Consider the following 24,146-nt stretch of genomic DNA (forward strand, 5'->3'; position numbering starts at 1 on the left):
CACTGCTGCAGGTAAGTAAGCGCCCCTCCCTCTCTGAGGAAACCTGAGCTGTGAGAACCACTCCCTTCTGTACTTCGACACGGAGCAAGAGTTCAATTGACTATGTGACTCCAAAAAGAGTGCCCTGGAGAGACAAGGTGTATTTTTTATCTATTTATTCAATATTTAAATTAGCTATTTTTCATATATTTATTCAATTATTAAACTGAAAAACACACTTCAAGTGAAAATATGCTACAGTTGAATTACTTCCAAACCCACAAAACTAAGTATATGAATGGGAGTTTTGAGAAGGCCCTTAAACCAACATTACTGCCGTTTAAGCCTTATCTTTTTATTGACCTAATAGAGTAACCAACACCAACATACCCATTGTGTTGTGCTTTAATGGATGTGCACACAACAGATTATATATACATATATATATATTTTTTTCCCCCAGCAGTGTTTTACAGCTGCTTGTCAGATAAGGCGGAAGATTTGTTCTGCACCTTTACAGTGTTGATGACGCACTGAACCTGTATTTTTTCTGCATCAAAACCTGTAGGAATATCTCAAAAGAATACCTGCAAGTGATTTCAGAGAAGCAGCTGTAAGTGTAGGAATAAATGTTTGTTTTTCAGGAGGGGAAGGGATATACCTAGTAGCAGTTTAGGGTCTTGCATTCAAAGGTTATTTAATTCACTTTGCATTGATGGCTCACCAGCAGCTGTGCTATTGTTGTTCTATAATTCTTCTCCTGCACTGTAATGTGTTATTGGAAAAAGCTGCAGTAGATTAGCTAAAAGAATATTAATAGGCAACGCTCCTTAGGGGCAGTGTAATTCATTAAAGAGGAGAAAGCTAAACATTCAGGCTGACACATAGAGTGTCTTATCTGAGTAAAGGCAGAAAAGTAAATATGAGACAGATACAGAGTCAAGCTACTGGATGGGACTGGGGCTGCATTTCTCATGCATGCAAGTAAAAACCCAAATAATTAGTGAAGCAGCCAGTCAATGTCCAAAAGATTTCTCTGCTAATAACCGTTGCATTTATTGTTTATGCAAATATCCAAGATAATACATTTCCACTCTACAGCATAGCATAAGTCTCGCCTGCACAGGGGTTAATATATAATTCAGTGATTATGTCTTAATGGATTAATAACCATTCAGAGGATTAAAAGTCCCGCTAACGGCTTACTTGTGCAGAGATTGCTCTGCCCCCCGTTATAAATATAAATATGCATTGAGAAGGTGCAAAGTAGGATAAAGGGTTGTCTTGTGCTGTACAACCTGCATTGCATGAACTGTCTTTGGAGAAGCAAGGGACCGGAGTCTCAAGAAGTGAAGCCTAACACAGTGAACACACGCAGAGCCGCAACACCCATCCCTTGACACACTCAAGATTGTCCTGCATCTGAATCGGTTCCCTGGCGTTTGCTCGAGATTAAGCTGATATCTGAATGAGCCAAAAGATTAAAGGGCAGAGAAATCAATTCTGCTGTGTGAAGCAGCCTGACCTTTTCTTTTATTGCCAGCAGAACAGACTCGCACAAGTCAAGATAATGTACAGAGCACTGACATGCACCCCGCCCACCCTTCCTAGCCTCTCCTCGCCTTGCATGAGGTACAATATATTTTGTATGTGCAGTACATTGTATGTCAGTTTGAAAAGAAAAAAAAATCACAAGTCACCCTGGATAAAGGTGTCTGATACATGACAATATTATATGAACAAGCTACCAGATAGTGTCTACTCTGTTTGGTTTCTTAAGCCAGGGCTGCTCATTTTTATTATGGTAAGTTTCTGTAATATCTGCCATCCAGTTTGGCAGCTAAACGTGGAACACTCTGGCAGGAGGGGACAGCAGCTAACACACTCACTGAACCTTAAATCCCAAATTGAGAGGATGCATTAAGTTTGACAAACAGATGTGAGTGACATACAGATCCATCCATTCAGCTCTGTGTCTATCTTGTGTTCAAGACAGAAGCCAATACTAGATGGAGGAGCACCGCTGACTGTGAAGGCCAGGCCAGGTCAGGTCAATTCTGAGCAATGGGAACAGGCTGCCAGTTCCTGAGTCCTACAGTCTCCTGATGTTCCAAAGGTCCCCATGCTACAGGAGAGTGTGCTTCAAGTCCGGTCCTTCTGTTTTTCCTTCTTCTCATGCTCATGGATAACTCAATCAGAAACGCATTATTCACTTAGCCAATTTAATATAACGGACTAATGAGATGATTTAAAGAGAGCTATCAAAGCTGCTGCAATCGTTAAAATGATCTAAATATTCACATCACCGAACCACTTTATCCATTTTCCTATGCCTAATGCTGGCAGCGATTCAAAAAGACTTAATAACTCTGGAGGACTGAACTATAAGGACTGGATTTGAAGGACACTGCTGTGGGGCCTTCTCCCTTCCAAACAAAAGATGGAGATCCTGCAGTCTAAGTGTCTGTGCAGGGGCTTATTTCCTCCTCCCCAGCAGCAGGCCGGTCTTGATGACCTTGGGGACGTGTCTGATGGTGAGGGAGACACGGGTGGCCCTGCTCAGACTATCCCTGGCCTTGGCGCCGGTGGTATGCAGGTTTGCCACCTTGTCCGTGACGGTGTCCTGAGTCACAGGGCGGATGCCATGGAGGAAGCGCAAGTACATGTCGTCCCGTAAGATCAGCAGACTGCGAGGCTCCACCAGCAGGGATAGCAGGAATCGGTTCTCCTCCGTCTGGGGCACTTCCTCCTGGAATGCACCAAGAATAAGGTCAACACATCTTGCCGTTTCTCATAAGAAGTCAAGGAGAAGTTAAGAGTTACCCAAGCTTGTTCCTGGAAAGCCCTGTTTTATAGGTCAAGCTAAATTACTGAAACACAAACACATGTTAGTTATTGATTAACTGAGAAAGCCACTTGTTCAATTCTGGCCCCTCTACTCCTTCAAGGCTGAAAGTGTTTGTTTCTACTGATCTCTGACTTACCAATTTAACATGGCTACCTACTTGGTCAGAAGGAAATGTTTCCATGTTTTCCCGAATGGATTTCAGGGGGACCTCCAAAACCTGTTGGATTAGGGCTCACCAGGATCAGGGTTGGACACCCCTGGCTAAGAGCATTCGTCTTTTTTTGCTGCAATTGTCAATCCTTAAAGGGGAACTTCGCAGAAATTCCATAGTAGAAAAATATTCCATTCTCCAAAGGGGAATCCTGGCCCTTAGTTTTGATCTGGCTACTGGTAGAAGTGACAAGACAGAAGAACAGTAACTCCTACCAGCTTGCTCTTGACGCCATAGCTTCAAAAAATTTAGCTACTCTTCTTCAGTCTTCTCACTTCTGCCAGCAGCCAGATCAAAACTAAGGGCCGGGATTCCACTTTGGAGAACGTGTGTCCGTAGTTTGCACTCTTCTGTAGCCTACATGGCAGTCTCTCAAATAAAATAATAATGTAAAATTAAAGCGACAGTGGGTAATGAAATATATTTTTTACGACTACAAACTGATGGTTCTTTTGCAAAAATAAGGTGATGGGGCCATCGAACATGCATAAAATGTTCGTATTTAATGATTGTCCCCATGACGCCATGACCTATTTCTTGATCTCTGAATTCTGGTACATAGAATGTGCTGGACATGATAAGCTCACTCCACAGAATATGTTTCTACTTATAGAATAACCTGAGAAACTATGGCATTTCAGTGGAGTTCCCCTTTAAGACCAAGAGTTCTACTTGGCAATCCCTCAGCTTATACTCCATTTCATTTTAAGCATGCATCACGGCCCATTTCATACATCTAAAAGCATTTTGTTTTTAAATGCAGCATGCTACCTGGTTTAAATTTTTTACCTCACAGTATTATTCTCATGTTCTGAACGTAATTTGTGCACAGTAAAATTCTAACCATTTCTTCTAGGTTATTCCCCTTCTATTCAACAATCAGAACTATTTTAGTGATGTATGTATTTATGTGCTGAGCTGGGTAGCTTTTGATATATTATAAAAACAAACAAACAAAAAAAACACACACATTTAATATGTTTTCACAGGCATGTTAAAACTTGAGTGATGTGTTTTGTTTGCTTTTGTCTTATGAAAACAACTTAGCAAATGAGACATTGGGAACATGGAGAAAGCTAGGAGAGTGTGCACTTGTCTTATAGTACCACTTTGGTCACTATCTATCCATATAGAAAAGTATGTGTATCATCAGTGAGAACTTTTTGTTTTTCTTTATTTTTTACACACCCTTTTAAACTATGGGCCATAACCTTAAAAACCTCGTGACGTTCTTAATCTTGAATTGAATTGTGCTTTTCTTTGTCCTATCAGCCTGTCAGCCAAGAATTAGCTTCATTGGACTTCGTGATCTTGAGAAAAAAAATATTCTTCTTCTAATGATGATTATAATTACCCCAACCCTATTTGTGTGGGATAAACTGTGATTAATGGACTTGTACATGTATTGCATTATGGTAGTGCATGTGGCACCCCCTGGTGAAACTCACATTGTCTTGCCCTGTACTGATGGGGTGGTAGAAGTCCAGCAGAGTGTGAGACCCCAGGCTGATCGTAGTGACAGTGGGGAAATACAGGGGGCCGTCTTCATGGGGCTGGAAGAAAAACACAAGAAATAAAACAAAAGCAGACATCTGCAATTCCTCCACTCAGTGCTGGTTGACCAGTATTCCCTATGAACTATTACATCTGGGATAGTGTTTTGGACACTGTTATCACCTTCAATTAATTCAATAACTAACAGTAACAATACAAGCCCTGTGGTTCTTTAAAATCTCCTCCTCTCAATTTACATTACATTTTTTCTCTTGGTGTTAATGAAAGGAGTCCGGTACTTTACCATGATTCCCTCCCCTGGATTGTATTCGTTGACCAGGACGTGATTGGCGGTCTTTCCAGCAAATGCCCCGAGGTCTGAGATCTTCTCCGCATACTTCTGCAGCCAATTAGGGAGTGACTCTGCTAACATGCCCTTAGGATGGGGCAGCCCACCTGGATTGAAATAGTTACAGACACAAACAACAAAAACAAAGAGCAAAGTAACTAAACTGGTCGTTACTTGTTTAGCTAAGAATTATATATATTGCACCTGTATTGTAGTAAGAGCAGCGACTGTTTGTTAGTTAATTTAGCAACTTACGTAGCACACTCAACACGCACTTTCTGTAAATCAGAAGCATTACATTGTAGGCTGTGATTATTTAGCTTTTATTTAGCATTACTACGAGCTATTGTTCAGTGTAACTGCATGTGTCCGGCTCGGTCTTTGTCTGTATTCAGATATAAAGTGGCCATTAATTGTACTATTAGCAGTCCTGCGTGGGAGGGAGGGCCATCCTGACATCCTTGTGTCATTCAGCGCAACACAGGTGTGCACTCTTCTAATTAGTTACAGGTGAAGTATTTAACAGCCCCCTGAACCTCTGCACCAGCAGCCTTCAGTGCCCCCCTTCCGAAGGGCCCCATCTCCAAAGGGTAGGGACTCTAGCTGCAGTACTCACAAGGGCCCCATCTCCAAAGGGTAGGGACTCTAGCTGCAGGACTCACAAGGGCCCCATCTCCAAAGGGTAGGGACTCTAGCTGAGGGACTCCAGCGAGGAGAAGACTGCAAGGAGACACCGCACAGCAACAGCAAGAAGCCATGACGATCTCTCCCATTCCCGTCCTGTTAAAGTCCTTTTAAGCACTTCACAGCATTTTATCATGCTTCTTGTGTTACTGATACTTGTATTATTGATTGATTTTTCCCCCTTGCTCCCTTTCCCGTAACCCTTGACTGTGACCTTAAATCTTGACAGCACTTTTACTTTCCAAGATGTATGACCTCACTTACTGTACGTGCCTGTGTAAATTGGAAGCTGTAAATGTATTATATTTTGAATTGCTCTGTTTAATGTAAATTTGAATTTGTAATGTTTGATGCCTTGTACTTGTACTGTATTCTTGCACTTTGTATTGCACTTATGTTGTAAGTCGCCCTGGATAAGGGTGTCTGCCAAGAAATACAAATAAATAAAAATAATAATAATAATAATATTATTATTATTAATAATAATAATAATAATAATAAACTGGGCTATTACTTCAGTACATTCTTTTGAAGTTAAAAGCCTTTGAAAACCACCTGAGTGTGATTGTGGTTACAGAAACTTGTGACCATGTTTTATGCATCAGAGAGATATTTCTAAAGACTTTTCAGGGAAGTTGTTTTGCATGAATGAAAATCTAGTTCCCCTTTCCAAACAACACATTTCTCTGGGATTTTATAGGCAATACAGTATCTTGACTCTCACTGTGGATATCTGCTTACTTCTTTATTCCAGGGCATTAAATATTTAACCAGCCTCATATAAGCCCAAGTAAAAGAGAGCCTTCGATTACTCCAGTCTCAAACACTTTAGTCCTCGCGCTGCCAGTTATTAAAGAATATGTTTGTTTTAAAAGGAAATTAGATGGATTTAATACTGACATTTTTGGGGGGATTTTCCCAGTGAGTATGATGGTTGAAAGTAAGGGAGCACAGGTAGATTGAAAGCTATTATTGTAAATGGATTTTAAACCTTTTTATTAAAAACATAATAATATTAATATTTAGTATTAAGTATAGGATAGCAGTGCTTATTTGTTCTTGCATTATGGCATAAGGAAGTATGCAGGAAGCAAAGTCAAAGCAGGAAATCAGTGTACAAAAAATATACTTTGTCACAATGCTTGATTGTAACATGCCTCCTTTAGTTTTTAAGAATTAATGGATGGATAAAGAAGACAGTTTCTCCTTCCTCTATCTGTTCTTTTTAAGCTTTCAATCTTCAGGCCTCCCGATACGAACTAAACACCTTTCTTTTAATTCTGTATCTGAAGAAAGCTTGTACCACTGCTTCAGAGATTAAAACAGGGAACTTAAATATAGCTTTAAACATTGGAGGAAAGTTTGGAAAAACCCAGTGAATCTCAAACCTCCATCACATCTACACCCTCACCTCTGTCTCACTGTTAGCACCAGGTCTGAGTAGTGAAAGTACCATTTATACAGGTGTCCCTACAAATATTTCTAAGAGGTTTCTAAATGTGTAACTTCAGACACTCACAGGAAAACTATTTCAAATTCCCTTTTAACACCTATGGTCTCAAACTAGATTTGCTCAGACTTACATTTTGTTTCCTCCTGAAAACGGGGTACAAAATATCACTCAGATAATTTAATTTGTGCCCAAACAGAGATTTCCAGGAAAAGAAAATAATTTTTCGCAAGAAAAAGGAAGCAATGTCCCCAAAGGGAAAAAAAAACTTAAGATAAGCTACTTCTACAGTACTTGAACTGAACAAACGTCTCCAGTGCAATACACAGGATAATCCTAATTTGCCACTGAAAGACTGATAGGTCTATCAAGAAAAGGTCTTTGAACCAAACTGCTGAATTAGGAGTGAGCCTCCTATCAGAAAGCGAAGTCCTTTGATGTGCTCATCCAGACACCTTTGTCTTCTGTTAATGTATGCATATCTTTGAAAGAGGGACTGAAAGGAATGAGACATCCTCAGTCTGACACATGGGTCTTTACTAAGCGGGCCTCACCTCTGCGCCTGCTCCTGCAGAACTTCAGACTATTCTGTGATAGTCAAGTCAAAAAGCACTGCTTTATCAGTAATTATCAGTAATGTACAGGGTTGCCACGCAAATCAGATTTTTTTTTCCATGATCATTTTCTGATTTTCCATGACTACATTATTTATTCGTTTACAACAAAAATGCTGGAAAGTTGGATTTTACTGATTTATACCCATTTTAAAAACACTCAATATTATTTTCAGTATCTTATGGGTCATTATTTTTTATGAAACAGTACTTCACAAGCTTGTTTGATATTATGACATTATCTTGCCAGCGCTCACATCGAAGCTGTTCTGAAGTGTACAACTCACAGATGTTTGCTGGAGGTCATGTGTTTAATATCACACGTTATGACTGGCTCACATACGGAGGATGGACAGAGCTTGCGCTGACAGAATAAAGCAGCATGTAGAAAGCAATTGGCACAAGAAACTCAGCAAAAGTGAGCTTTGGGATAAACAGTGTTTTTTGGTAACTTTTGTAGAACTTGTTTATGGTTTAGAAATAAAATTTAATTTGTTGAATAGAACAATATGTATTGTTATTATTTACTTGATTTTAAATAAATATGCATATCATACATATGGCTACTTAATTTCTCAACACTGGTCCTGGCGAACCCCTGTGTCTGCTGGTTTCTGTTCTAACAGAGCGTTCACTAAAGAACATAACAACATAAGAAAGTTTACAACGAGAGGAGGCCATTCGACCCATCATGCTCGTTTGGTGTCTATTAATAACTGAGTGATCCAAGGATTGAACTGCCTCTAGAGCAGTAATATCCTTGAAGTGTGGAGCCCAGAACTGTACACAATATTCCAGATGAGCTCTAACTAGTGCATTGTACAGTCTGAACATTACTGCCCTTGTTCTCAATTCTATACTTTTGACAATATACCCTAACATTGTGTTTGCCTTTTTTATTGCTTCCCCACATTGTTTGGATGGAGAAAGTGAGGAGTCCACGTAGACTCCTAGGTCTTTCTCATGCTTTACTTCATCTAGGTCTATTCCTCCCATAGTGTAATTATAGTGGACATTTTTGTTACCTGCGTGTAATACCTTGCACTTGTCCACATTGAATTTAATCTGACAGGTGTCGGCCCACAACTGAATATTATCTAAGTCCCTCTGAATAGCTTGTGCTGCCGAGATTGTATCTGCTGAGCCACCTATTTTAGTATCATCTGCAAATTTGACAAGTTTGCTAACTATCCCAGAGTCCAGATCATTAATATAGATTAGAAACAGCAAAGGCCCTAGTACTGATCCCTGTGGAACTCCACTAACAACCTCACTCCAGTTAGAAGCAACTCCTCTAATCGACACCCTCTGTTTCCTAGACATCAACCAGTTCATAATCCATCTACTTACATTACCCTGAATGCCTGCAGCTTCCAATTTGAGGATCAGTCTTTGGTATGGAACCTTATCAAGTATATCATATCATATGCTTTCAAAAGATCCACAGCTGCAGTTGCATGTTCAAAAAATTCTAATAAATTAGTAAGACATGATCTGCCTCATCTAAACCCATGTTGACTATCTCCAAGAATATGGTTTTCATTAAGATGCTCCTCTATTTTCTGTCTAATCATTTTTTCTAACATTTTACAGGTGATGCAGGTGAAACTGATTGGTCTGTAATTTCCTGGCTCAGTTTTGTCCCCTTTCTTGTGGATTGGTATGACATTTGCTGTCTTCCAGTCAGTTGGCACATCCCCTGTTCTAAGTGTCATTTGGAATATTTGAGTTTGCGGCCTATAAATAATTTCCCTAATTTCTTTAAGTACTGCTGGAAATATCCCATCTGGCCCAGGTGATTTGTTTGATTTTAATTCTGCTGGTCCCTTTAGTACTTCCTCATTTATCCCGATCTCTCTTAGGATTTGACTGGACTGGTTGTTAACCTGTGGCATGTAATCCGTTTTTTCTTTTGTAAAAACCTCTGTGAAATACTCATTTTGAACATTTGCCACATCTTGTTTAATTGAAACCTTAAATGGAATTATCAACCAACACATGAATGCTGAAAATAACAGGACATTTATAATTAATCAGTTTGCATAAATAACAGAGCTGAAGAGACAGTGGTTTGTCAGGACCTGGGTTGAGAAACACTGATGTAGGCTATAGTAAAACCTTTTTTTATTTTTCGCCATCTTATTAAACCTGATCAATTTTCTTGCACCCATTTTCACCCGGTTTTAGTGTTTGTTTTGTTTTTTCAAAATAAAAAACGAAAACATGGAAACAATGAAAACGTGTACGATAATGAGAAAACAATAATTAAAACAGCATTTCAGCCTTATTTCACAAAAACAACATTTCGACCTACAAGATCCTGATGAAGATCTTGTGTAGATCGAAAAGTTTTTTGCTAAAAACCTGTGAAGCATGGGTTACATAACTACTTTTTATGTGTGCATTGGAGCTGTGGTAAGTGTGCGGGTATTTGTTTCTTTTTACTTTATATGGATTTTTTTTGTACCCTGCACCTACTAAGTAAGTTGGATGTGCGTGTGATTAACTTTTACTATTAACTTTATTTCACATAAAAGGGCGATCATCATTCTGGCAGATCCTGACCTAGTCACGATCGCATACACGGATTTACGTCATTCTGCTCAGAATCTACACAAACACTGTGAATTTACTGACTGAATGGTCAGATTCTGTTCAGAATTAGGTCAATTTTTAGTACAGGAACGCAACCAATGATCTTGAGAATCTGTGCAGAATGTCGAAAGTCTGCGTGTTGTGAACGCACCGAGCTTCTTTGTGTTGCTATATGATTATAGGAGTTGTACTTAGTGTATATGTGCTTCATACGGACTCTCCCAAGATTTGGAAATCCTTATGTACATAATGTCTGGCACAGACCACTGTGTGCCATGACGATCATAATAACCACATGTATTACAGAGTACATATTAAAAGGAAAATTTAAACAGGATTTAATACAATTTTATTCTGCACCATGAAGCTGTTACTTTGTATCAGAGTGTACATTGTATCCCATGTATGCTGTAAATGGGTTTGACTGTGTATATGTGTAGCTATTTCCCATGACTTCAAATTGTTTGGTCATTTTCCATGACTTTTTATATTTTGGTAATTTTCCATGACTTTTCCAGTATTTCCATTACCGTGGGAACCCTGTATGTAGTACCAAAACAATAAATAATCAAACTACTTTGATAATGTCTGGCATATTTCTTAGGAATATTAGGCCTGTATCTTTGGTTTTACATTTTTTTGATACCAGAAGTTCACTATACTTAATTATGCATTGTTCACCCTTCTATTATAAATGATCAACACATTTTTGGAACAGGAGTCCCTGCAGTCAATAGGGCTTTGAGCTAGTGTGTGAAGATGTCATCAGGAAATAAGGGTTTTGATTGTGTTACAGTACCCCAGTTCTGCAGCCTCCTGCCTGAGAGTTGAGTCCATTTGGGTTTGGGGGCGTTGTATACCTAAGAAAGGAATTAAAGAGGGGAATCAGTATTTTAAATACAAGATCATGCTATGGTTAAACTCCAGTATGAAGGGAAATAATTAATACAAATCACAAATAATAAACCAATAAGTCTCCCACTGTATAGCACTTTGATTTAGGAGCAGGTGCACATTATATATATATATATATATATATATGCTTCTGATTTCACCTTCCTCTTCTGCTTCTAAGTCTTTTTTCATCTCTTGGGATCCATTCAATAGCTTATTTAGTCCTCCTTTGATCTGTTCTGTTCAATCTGTCTGACCCATTGCCATTTTAATATTTTCACTCTTATTTTTGTTTGTCCTCAGATTCATTGATTGGTTATCTTGTCTTCTTGTTATTCCAAGTATACATCTTTCCAAGCTTCCTTGGGTCATTTGTAGTTTCTGTATCATTTTTGCGCATTAGTGACCAGGTTTCAGAGCCGTAAGTGAGCACTGGTGTTTGTGTTTGTGTGTATATCTACCTATCTATTTATCTAGCTATCTATCCATATACATATATATATATATATATATATATACACTCACCTAAAGGATTATTAGGAACACCATACTAATACTGTGTTTGACCCCCTTTCGCCTTCAGAACTGCCTTAATTCTACGTGGCATTGATTCAACAAGGTGCTGAAAGCATTCTTTACAAATGTTGGCCCATATTGATAGGATAGCATCTTGCAGTTGATGGAGATTTGTGGGATGCACATCCAGGGCACGAAGCTCCCGTTCCACCATATCCCAAAGATGCTCTATTGGGTTGAGATCTGGTGACTGTGGGGGCCAGTTTAGTACAGTGAACTCATTATCATGTTCAAGAAACCAATTTGAAATGATTCGACCTTTGTGACATGGTGCATTATCCTGCTGGAAGTAGCCATCAGAGGATGGGTACATGGTGGTCATAAAGGGATGGACATGGTCAGAAACAATGCTCAGGTAGGCCGTGGCATTTAAACGATGCCCAATTGGCACTAAGGGGCCTAAAGTGTGCCAACAAAACATCCCCCACACCATTACACCACCACCACCAGCCTGCACAGTGGTAACAAGGCATGATGGATCCATGTTCTCATTCTGTTTACGCCAAATTCTGACTCTACCATCTGAATGTCTCAACAGAAATCGAGACTCATCAGACCAGGCAACATTTTTCCAGTCTTCAACTGTCCAATTTTGGTGAGCTTGTGCAAATTGTAGCCTCTTTTTCCTATTTGTAGTGGAGATGAGTGGTACCCGGTGGGGTCTTCTGCTGTTGTAGCCCATCCGCCTCAAGGTTGTACGTGTTGTGGCTTCACAAATGCTTTGCTGCATACCTCGGTTGTAACGAGTGCTTATTTCAGTCAAAGTTGCTCTTCTATCAGCTTGAATCAGTCGGCCCATTCTCCTCTGACCTCTAGCATCAACAAGGCATTTTCGCCCACAGGACTGCCGCATACTGGATGTTTTTCCCTTTTCACACCATTCTTTGTAAACCCTAGAAATGGTTGTGCGTGAAAATCCCAGTAACTGAGCAGATTGTGAAATACTCAGACAGGCCCGTGTGGCACCAACAACCATGCCACGCTCAAAATTGCTTAAATCACCTTCCTTTCCCATTCGGACATTCAGTTTGGAGTTCAGGAGATTGTCTTGACCAGGACCACACCCCTAAATGCATTGAAGCAACTGCCATGTGATTGGTTGGTTAGATAATTGCATTAATGAGAAATTGATGTATAAATATACACACACACACACACAAACATATATATATATAAAACCCACATTCATATTCTGTCTAGACTGATATGAAATACTACCTAGTAGAATATAAAAAGAGAGAAGTGAATATCTTTTAATTTTGTCATGTTATGTAAATAGCTTCTGCTCAAACGCTTTTAATTATAGAGTTGAGTTGATATTTTCATTACAGCATGCAGGAGCACAGGCTGAGCATAGAATCAGCTTATGCAATCTTGGAAATTATATTTAATTTTTTAAGCAGTCCCCTTTCTTTTATGTATGAGGTCCAGCACTAAAAACAAACATGCTGTTATTTGCTTTTTCCATCACTGCATAATTCAAACATTTGCATTCTGAAATTCTCCTCCTCCTTTTCCAGTCAGCAGTGCAGCGCTTTGGTTAACCTCACCTAAAACACAATTTTAAGCCCCTGCAAAACAGCTGTTGTATTGTGTACGTGAAGATCACATGAAACAATATCAAGCAAATCAGTCTTACCTGTTGTAAAAGATAGGCCTCCTCTCTTTCTGTTATGAAATCAGGAATATAGTAAACAGTTGGAGGAGCCTAGGTTGAAAGAGAAGAGAATCAAAGTTATACAATTTCCTGAAATAACATGCTAAAATTTCCTATCCTGTACTTACCAGAATTTGAGCATCCCTGTTCTGTAGAATTGTCTATAATAGTAGATCAATACAGATTAAGTTCTACATCAAAATGAAATAAGTCCTTAATACATTTATTTTATAGCAGCATGTGCAGTGGCACAGTAGCATGTCATCAGATATGAACTGATATCACAGAATTTTCTGAAGTCACACACAAGAAAAATCAAATAACTACTAATTATTACAATACATTTTGCATTTATTTAATTTACATATATTCCTAGTAGAATTAAACAAAAATGGTTGTGCTGTAAAATACTTTAAGTTACGTAGATATGCCTTATTGCATTACATCAATAGATGACTTGCCTCATAATAAGGCCAAAAAGCCTGAACCCCAACTATAGTCAACATTAAACATTAATGCTATACTAAGACAAATCTATATCCCAAGTGCGTTAACCCTTAAGTTTACTTATTTTGATCACTGAATTTCATAAACTGTTTTCACTGAGATCATAAGTTAGGTAACAATCCAAATAATGCCATCTAAACAGACTACTAGATCCTGCCTTCATTCATCTGTATCCCTGATTAAAACTTAGTTTAGTATTTTTTATTTTTTTTTACTTTTTAATATGGATTTTCCTTTTCTCGACCAGAGTTACAGAACTCTGTACTTCGGGACTAGTTTATAATGGGGTGGGCAGATTAAAGGGACTGATAAGCTTTACATAAATGTATAGTAACACACATATTTAGTGCTTGTGATAAAATAAATAGTATATAACTTGTTAAAAGCCTGATTTACTTCTAAGTCCATCAAAGGGGTTATTGAAGTAACAGCCCAGCCTAACAGTACAAACCCTCTGTTGGGAACTACATAGAAGGCAAATTAGAGTAATTCATAAAACTGTTAATGACATCAAACAGCACACATCAACTATTAAGTAATTATCACCTTTCAATGCAATCAGACTTCAAATGGGAAGATGCCCACAAGATGTTAGATAAAACAAACACCCCTGTGGTATTTACCCTTTCATTAACTAATTGTAAATATATTGCTTAATTCTAGGTAAATGCTAAGGTTATTTGTATTTGTATTTTACTCTCTTGTTTTATAGGGTGGAAAATGGCATCCTCATCATACAACCAAGCAAAATATTTAAAGTTTTAATCAAATACAATTCTGCTGAATGTCAAATTAAACTAAATTAGCCAAAAATTATGTATGTATTACTTTATATCCTAGCATATAAAGTCTGATTAATGTTTTTGTTGATTTTTTCATAACTTCATTTAATTCAAGTATATTTTCAGTGGACAAATATTAATTTGGCATTTGAAGGAAAAAGTTATTGATATTATGCTGTACAGTTTATGTCTCTTCGTTATAAATTCCACCTGACTGAAAATAAAAGGTCTTCATGAACCAAAAAATATTTTCTTATTGTATGGGACAACACTGACTCCTAGTGTATAAATGCCAGTCTTACATCCAAAATTATAACAGTTAGTATTAATGGAGAAAGTGGAGTTCTTAATATTTAATGCTGTTATTGTTTGCTTTCAGCCTACTTTCTTATTTGATAATACAACATTAATTCCACTGACAAGTACACACAACACAGAACCTAGTTTAAGTGTCTAATATAACCTCAAAGCTATACTCCTTTTATTCTGCATTTGAACAGTTTTCATAGAGATAAAACCCTTTTCAATGCAACAGGATATGATTTTCTTTCCATTGCCTTTGACATTTCTCTGCTCTTTAAGTTATAACCTTTTGCTTTCCTTAAACATCAAAGCAATGGCTTACGAACAGGCAGAAGGCTCTTCAAACACATATATCAAACAGACAAGTAGTTCCAACCATGATGGTTCCCAATGTGAAACTCTTTAACACTTCTACATGGAGCTTTGAAGTGCGGGGACTTCACCTACCTCTCTCACTATGTTCAACTCCAGTTCCTTTAGGATATGAGGCTGGGATTCCCCCATGATGACTCATAAATGGGTCTGAGGACTGGCACAGGGTGTTTAGTGCTCCAGCTATCTGGGAACGGAAACAAAACACATCAACAAAGAAACTGAAGGAAAGTATAAAATATATGTTCCACTTTGTTGAACTGTTAAACAGGCAGCACTAATAAGTCCTTTAGCAGGAAGAGCAAAATGGCACACTACAAATACTGTTAAGACTGATTCAGTCAAATCTTCTGATATAGTTTTCTAAAAATCTATCTGAGATGCAGGATTTTGCCTGAAAGTTGAATCTATATATTTTCTGCTTGATTATAAAATGTTAAACCAAAACTAAAGGAGTTCAGTCCTAGTAACAAAAGGCATCAGTCATCACAATGATTATCTTTCATGGCACTATTTTAACTTATGCACATCCACCAGTTTAGGCAATAACAGACTTGGATCCCAAGTGAAAGACAATTAGATGGAATACCTGCAACTTTGTAACTAACTTATTTGAGTTTGCTGGTTTGTTAAACAGAAGGGATATATTAAAAAGACCGTTTGTTTGGTTTCATATCCAAATATATTCTTTATTCATTCATTTGATTTGTTTAGTTCAGTGATTCGTTGTAAGAATTGGCCTTTCGTTTACAAGTCTTTAAAATTGCCCCCTTAACTAATTTGCATTTATTTAAATCTCACAAGACAGCTGTATTATCAATAATGCCTTCTTGTTAAATAGCAGCATCAGTTTAGCAAAGATTTGGCATACATATTTATAATTTACTTTCAGTTCAGGGACATCTTTAAAAATCGAAACCTAGAGGTGCCTTTACAGAGTTGCCGGTTCTGTACACAATACAAAATGTTTTCTGTATCAGGCTTTAGCAGTATATATCGCTCGAAATGTGTCGCTTTAACCGCCTTGCAGATGCATGTAACACGAAAGTGGTCCAAGGTATCCAATCTAGTTCACATGAACATTTGCCACAGAAACCGTTTGAGAGAAGTTATCCTAGCGCTGTTTTGAACAAGCTGCACAGAGAGACGCGTAACACATTCAAGTGAACCGATAAATGACCGGAGAGGGCAGATCAACACAGCCTGAATTAAAATGGAAATGCAAAACTCTGGTTGTATACCTCTCGCATGCTATATAGTCAACATGGGCTTAATGACACAGCCAAACAAACCCCATATACACAATCCTTTATACTGTATACTTGTACGCACTCACTTCCTGGATGTCTCTTAATGGACACTAGTTATGTCGCGTTCGTGTAACGCAGATTTCCGCAGTTCTGCACGGATCTGCGCAGATCTGCGCTGCTCCACCAATGGGATCGGAGGATGTGGACGTTGCGCTACACGAGCGCGACCAATGAGAAGAAACCCGGAGCAGCGCGAGTCAGATTTTCAACCAATAGCAGCTTCAACCAGAAACGCCCACGTGACCGGATATGGCCTCGGCGATGCGCAGGCGCCGTGTAGTTATTCATTTCACAGCACTCGCCTGGACACTTTTATAGATGTAATGTACAGTGGCATCGCACGATATACAGAAAGATATAGGCTAACATTCCATTCTATTTTGCTAAATGTGGCGATTTTAGCTTTTAAGACATTTTAACCATTTAAATTAGGATAGATTATATGCACAGATTATTAATATTCTATCAATCAGCATTAAAAATTATATATGCAGAACAATATACGCATTGCAGTTGTAGAAATTGTGGTGTACCTTGATTATGTAGTGTTTGTTTTGTTTCTGTTTAGGTCAAAACTGTGACTTAGGACTCACTCCAATTGTAAACATGGAACAGCCCAAATAACGCTGACACGCAGACTTTTGTGGAAGCTGGGGCTTGTGCATGCGTGTCATCTATGCCACCCTGTTGTAACATCCACAGGCAACATTAAAGTCAGGATAAGTGGGAAGAGATCGAAGTGGTTTACATTTCTTGCCAAGAAAATCAGTTAACTGATATGTTTCGATTGTATCATTATACTGTCGCCCTTTGATCTTACGCGCAAATCTGTTTGCGAGTCCTTGTGTACTTTGTGCCTCCGGTTCTGAATGTGCTTATTGATCGGCTATGTCGAAAGCCTTAAATCCATTCTACTTTTTTATGTAGTGCTCCTGCCATACTTCAGTCACTAGGAGCATAATTGACACTTCCTATTCTTCTGAAGTGTCAGACAGGCTTCCCGAGCATTTACTATCGCCACCCTACAACCCAACTGGCATCACTAAACCTTTTGAATAGTCTGAAAATGACACATACAGCCGACCTCACTGTGAATACGTGGTTTCGAATATATATATATATATATATATACTACTTCTAATAAAGTGATCTTAATATGGTTGAATGGCAGAACTTGGATTTTAATTGGCTAATGGATATCTATCTATCTATCTATCTATATATATATATATATATATATATATATATATATATATATATATATATATACACACACACATACATTAAACAACATACAATTTCTCAGGTTGAACCACTCTTTTAAAAACATGATTAGTGTTATTGTTTCCTATAGATTATACGACTATTTAAAATTGGGCATTAACACATACTACTACTACTACTACTACTACTACTACTACTACTATAATAATAATAATAATAATAATAATAATAATAATAATAATAATAATAACACTACTAATAATTACAATAATTAACTAATTTATTAATTAAAGTAAATTGTAATGATGTTCTATTGTACATTTTAAACAGGCCTAACGTATATTAACTCACGATTTTTTTGTTCAGAGTTTCAAGTATAAATGAAAGTTAATTTATCATAGATTCGAAAAATAAAATCTCTATATAGTCTTAATCTCTAAGCAAACGTGGGTTCAACGCATTTGAAACAGACACTTGAAAAGCATTTCTGTTTATTGCGCTATTGTTTGGCAATTAACTTTCTCTTCTCATCTTCTCTAACCTACGAGACACTGAATGGAGTCCATTGACTGACTATGAACTGTAAATGGCATGCTAATGGAGGGTCTAATCAGGTGTCTGGTTATTTTGTGTAGTGAGGATTTGGTCTTGATCGAGTTTGTATAAATACATAGACCAGACCAGATCAGAGTCACAGTAACACTGAAGCCCCACAGGACATCGTGCTCCATCATTTGCTTTTGGACGAAACGAACCGATTTTGCGCATGGATTGTATTTAAAAAAACAACTGCAGACTTTACAGAAGAGTGGAGTGAAATTTGGACATTGTTTTAATTCGCATACATCGACTTTAGCTTTTTTGTATTGAATATATTTTTGAAAATGCAAACAACCAGCGCACCGAACTTCACAATTGACAACATTTTGGGTAACATGACTAATAAAACATGTTACCCGTGCGTAAATGAAAACGCCGCCGCTCCAGCTTACTCCACTTTAGGAAGCGAGTACTGTCCAGTTCCCGGACCAACCTTTAGCATCTACCCGGGGTATTACACGCCAACTGCTGCAATCTCTCCCTTCCAGCATCCAGCTCTTTATTTACAAGGACACAATTTTGGCACCTACGCAAGCTACTTTGGCTACGGATCTTCCAGTTATCCTTCTGCGCAGCACAGCGCACTCTGCAGGGCGGTGCAGCATCCGAGCATTGCTGTCGCGCCAGGTAAGAATTATTCTCATCACGACCTGACGCAACATGTTTAATTTTGGGTTAGTAAACTAGGGAATATACTTAATGCAAAAAAGTAACGATTTGTATATCAAGCACTCTTTGAAATAATTTAGTTCGGGCTGTATTTAATTTTAAACTACACTGCCATCTGCAGTTTAATAATTTGTTTATGGCAAAAATCTCGACAATGATTCTATAATCGGACAAATCATATTGTAAGAAATAATCTGGGGTCATATTTTGCTTATAACAATTTGGGTCTAAGGAGGTGGAGAATGAGAAAATCATACCGCTTTAATCGGTGTTTGTTTTCTAACGTGTTTCCATTTCCATCACGGTGCCAGCTGTATCAGCCGACGAGTGTGTGTACCTGTCCCGGATAGCCAGCCGTCGGAAACGCCACCGAGTGCGCACGGTGTTCACGGACCACCAAACCGAGAAACTGGAGCAGCTGTTCAGCCTCACTGACTACCCCGACCCGGAGACGCGGGAGGAACTGGCCGTGAGCACCAGTCTTACGGAGGAAACTGTACGGGTAAGAGACGAATCAAATCAAATACATCACTTATTTCATTTACTCACGCACAGTTTGTTAAATATGTAGCCGTGAGAAAGTGTTATTTCGAGTCGAACAGATATGTGTATAGCCAGCATGTGCACGGCTACATAAAACGAAAGGTATACCAACGTTTTAATGATTTCTTTCTTTTAGATTTGGTTCAAGAACCGCCGCGCAAGGAGGAAGAGGCAGGCCTGCACCGCGAAGACGCCCAGAGCTGCAGACAAACCGCGGAAACGATCTGGCGCTGCGGGCGAGGCGGCGCGACGCCCTGCGCACTGAGCCTGCGCGGCCCGAGTCCAGGCGGCAGCTGCAGTCATTGTCCGGAAGAACGTCGTCTGTGCCCGCATTTCATAAAAATATATAATACATTATAATTTGGAAATATATTGTTCGCATATTCATCTCCTAGTTTTATACTTCAGTAATTAATGGGTACCAAAACGTTTTTTCGCTTGACTTTCTAATCATACATTTAAATCATGATTATAGATTTTATATTATTTGTGTATATATTATAATTTCCTTGATACATAATACCTACAACTGACTAGATTGCTATACGTTACATTTACATGCATCCTCCCCTGCTATATTAAAAACAAATCCCTAATTTACTTGTCTCTGCCTTTAACGCGAAGAGTTGCGAGACTAAGGGAGTGGGACACCTCTTGAGATGGCGACCATAGTACTTACGGCCCGCAAGGGAAAGTAGGCAGCAAGTGTGCGATTTGGGACGCAGCGAAACTCACTGTCATGAGAAGGACCACGAATTAATCATTATGATTTGATTCTTGAGATTTTTCCATATCAGGGAGTGTAAGAAATAATGAAAATTACGTTACTTATATTACTCTGTGAAACGATTTTGCCCGATCGTCAAATTATGTATTTATTTTATTACTTTTTATTGTAGGCTGTAATTTGTATTTTTATTTATAATGTTCTCTTCAGAATCTTTTTTAATAAAGTATTTCTTACCTTGTGAAACAAAAATGTGTATCTTGCTGAAGAAATATATTCCGAAGTGGTTTGTGTTGATACTCTGATATTTCTAAAGCAAAAAACTATAACAAATTGCAGAACAAATAGGTTTATAAAACACAAAGTCATTTTATTAGTTTTAAGAAGAAGCATTTTCATGCTACATTACAACTTTGAAAAGAAAAAAATCAAAACAATTAAAAAAGCTGAAAGAGCATGCAACAGTGTTACAAGTAATTAATTTCAAAGACACCAGTAGTACTCATTAGCAACAGTACAATCTCCACAATCAATATTACTATCAAACAGTAAGATGGTAGAACAAATTTGAAAATTAGAAAAACAATCAAATATATGGATGGATTTCCTATCCGTGTATGGACAGAAAATAATTAATAAATTAACAAACTGAAAACAACTGAAACCATCTAAAATCGATTTTTATAGAGGGAAAATTGTTATTGTCTGAACTTACAATATAAATCATAGTGCAAGTATATAAATAACGCAAATCCTACTAGAGAGCGAACACTTCCGTTTCTACCTCAGTGACAACAAAAATGTTGGTTTTGCATTTCATTACTGTATGCCAAGCTCTAAAGTGTTCCAAGACATAAATAACATTCGAAATCCTATCGGCAAATAATTTTAAAATATGTTTTCTTAAGTTTAACTCGAAATTAATGAAAACTAGCCTAGACCACATCAAATATTTGACCTAATGATGTATTGCAAGTTACAAACCTGTACTTGTGTAGGATACTTGATCAGAAACCATTTTTTATTATTTATCTATTAAAACGTGATAGAGCTCAGGCTTAACATTTATTTGCAGGTAAGTAAAATATTTAATTTGATTCAGACCACTGTCTGGTACTTCCGGTCCAATGCCTGCTAAAACACAGAAAACCAGGCAGCTGTTGATGTTGCAGTTGGCAGGGGTTGTGAAATATTGCCTTTCAAAGGTAATGTAAATTAATAAAACATGGCACACAAGACAATTTGAACTCTGTCTTGAGTTTAAAGTTGCCACTCGTGTGTATGCTAATGTACAAAATTATATGAATAACAAATTGTGTGTGTGGGAGGATGTAGGCCTACTGCCTGGATCCAATATGAAGATTAATAATGAAATGATTCAAGGGAAAATGTTTTATGACCAACCAGGGAAAAGGTATAGAGGAATTCCCCCATTTTCAATAGGAAACCTACAAAAATAAAGATGCAATGGATAAGTTAATAAAATACTTTAACTAAACCATGTGTATTTGGCAAATACACCAACTAAATAGAGTAATCATTACAAACGTTACAACCAAATACTTGTTACATCGTCCAAAGCGGCAGATCATCTCACACTACAGTTTATCATGTATAGGAGTGATTTATTCCTTTATGGTTCTGCTGATTTTAAACATCTTACTGCAACTTTAGAGCAACAACATCGACAATACTAATAACACTACTTATCTGGTTTCAAAGATTTCTTGTCACTTAATTTTTTCTCCAATTTGTATTGATTTATTCTTAATTTAATTCAGGTACTGAATATTAATATATATGTAAAACATCAGGATACAAAAATGACCATTATTATTAGCTGCTGATGCTCTATGGTGGACATAAGACCTTGGATGTGTATTGGTTTAAGGATAGACTTCCTGCTAAACAAAGGAACTCAAAGAGACCCCTCTGCTGGCAGACATCTAGAGATAAAAGTTTTCCTCTAAAAGACTGTAGCAGTACACAAATAAAAATAAAACATATACATGTTAGTGGTAGTTAAAATAATCCCTCATTAGGGTTTTACCCCTCTAAATACTTGGGCATGGAAGAAAACAATGTTCAGATAAAAAATAAAATAAATGTATCTCTATTGGAAAACCAAATAAGAAAAATAACATCAGTAACCCTGCTATTTTCAAGCCTACATGTTTAGTATTTAAAACGGTAAATGTTAACTCTCGAACAATGTATTTAAAAAATAAAAATAAAAAAAATAACTGGATCCTTATTCTTTTTATGAGAACAAACCCTGTTTTGTGAGCCCTGGCCCACTGTCGCTACTTGACTGTTCTATTCTGAAGTAAGACTACAACATTGGGGTTCACAAGAATAGGGTGGGGTGCTGTGTTGAGTGAACTCTGGGGCCCCAGAGACTTCCTCTCAGTGTGTGCTTTACGCTTGGAAGTAGTTAGTCAGTACATATGTTCACATTGAAGGTGATGAATATATTGCAGTTTCATAAGCTCATTAATACATCACACACTTCAGGAGAGAGATATACATATTAAAAAAGGCACATTCACAAGACTACAGTGAAACTTACAGATTGTGCCAGAAAGGAAAAACATGTCCCTGCTGTTTAGTTTTGAAGAATAAGGTAGTCCTTGCAGATTGAGTTATGCAGTAGTTAGGGGAAGATCCTGCTGAGACACAGATTAAGCTATGAGATCACAGCAGATCAAACCAGACTTGTGTGACCTTCAGTAGGGTTCAGGTTACAATGTCAAAGAAAGCAGTACAAATCTGCCAATGGATTCGGAGTACTGTAGCATTACATATTCCTCCATGAAACACAGAAGTCTCCTCTCCCATCTGCTTTAACACACATAATTAATGCATTATACTTCTGATTGAGGTTTCAGGTAGAGTATGTGAGCATACATCAAACACATCTGTATGGTTAGATTTATTCAGTTTTCAGTTCTGTCCTTTGGTGAGGAAATGATTCTTAGCAGACTTTGAAATTAAAAGAGGTTAGACAATGATAATGCACAAACAGGCGAACAAATAGCAGCAACCAAAAATTAGCAGCATATGCATGAAAAAAGAAAAAGAATAACAATAACAATATAAAACAGATAAGGCCTCTCTTTAAAAATGTGGCCTGGAGCCAGATAAAGTGGAAGCTCTTTTCTTTTCTGTTTTTGGGTAACATGGGTGTTAGTTTTCTGATGGGTTAAATTAATTTGGCAACAGTTTTGGAATCGGGGAAATCAAATGGTCGACATCAAAGAAGAAAACTCGGAAACGGGTAACTTATAAAACTAAGAGATTATATTTATACATATATATATATTTATATATATAATTTTTTGTGTTTTTTTTTTTCTTTTTGTTACTGTAACAAACGGAATGCAGGACATAAGTTAAGGTACAAGGCACTAGGTTTTGCTATAGGACTGCAACCATGGGTTTTTTTGTTCTACGGTAATATTTACGGCAACAGTCTGGTTGGTTTCTCAGAGAAAAGCAGAAATGAAAGAGACGGACGCTGAGAGGAAGAGAGCAGTTGGTGTATCGGTGAAGAGAAGAAGCAAGCGGTTAGGACTGCATCTCTGCACGGAGCATCCAGGGAAACCAGCAACAGAAGAGCAATCTGATTGAAGGGAGGAGAAAAGACAGTGGGAACAGTTAAAAGGAAACATCTACTGTACTCTACTCAGTCCTGTCAGATGGATTGTCAGTAGTCCAAATTCAGGTCTTAAATCCTGTCTTCAACAATCTCCTTTTGT

At 37.8% G+C, this 24,146-nt stretch overlaps 2 protein-coding genes across 7 annotated transcripts in view; both read right to left on the reverse strand.

Moving 5' to 3' along the window:
• Positions 1–1,480: 1,480 nt before the first annotated feature.
• alkbh6 (alkB homolog 6) lies at positions 1,481–16,721 on the reverse strand. Of its 2 annotated transcripts, none has more exons than XM_066703905.1 (7): positions 16,652–16,721; positions 15,391–15,502; positions 13,334–13,402; positions 11,024–11,084; positions 4,837–4,988; positions 4,487–4,591; positions 1,481–2,728 (listed from the first exon to the last, which is right to left on the reverse strand). In XM_066703905.1, the coding sequence occupies exons 2-7, from the start codon at positions 15,445–15,447 to the stop codon at positions 2,456–2,458; spliced, it is 717 nt and encodes a 238-aa protein (XP_066560002.1). In that variant the 5' UTR covers positions 15,448–15,502; positions 16,652–16,721; the 3' UTR covers positions 1,481–2,455. The 2 variants fall into 2 exon arrangements, with proteins under 2 accessions (XP_066560002.1, XP_066560001.1); XM_066703904.1 differs by having other exon boundaries at positions 16,557–16,688.
• Positions 16,722–20,737: 4,016 nt separating this feature from the next.
• Positions 20,738–24,146, reverse strand: part of clip3 (CAP-GLY domain containing linker protein 3) — a 35,084-nt gene continuing 31,675 nt past the window's right edge. For all 5 annotated transcript variants that reach the window (XR_010816759.1, XM_066703910.1, XM_066703909.1 and 2 more), the window contains one exon: positions 20,738–24,010. Coding sequence is in view for 4 of the 5 variants with exons in the window: in XM_066703910.1 (XP_066560007.1) it covers positions 23,956–24,010 (55 nt within the window). In the remaining variant the exon portion in view is untranslated. The remainder of the gene's footprint in view (positions 24,011–24,146) is intronic.

This window comes from Amia ocellicauda, chromosome 5, assembly GCF_036373705.1.
Source record: "Amia ocellicauda isolate fAmiCal2 chromosome 5, fAmiCal2.hap1, whole genome shotgun sequence".
Lineage (NCBI taxonomy): Eukaryota > Metazoa > Chordata > Actinopteri > Amiiformes > Amiidae > Amia > Amia ocellicauda.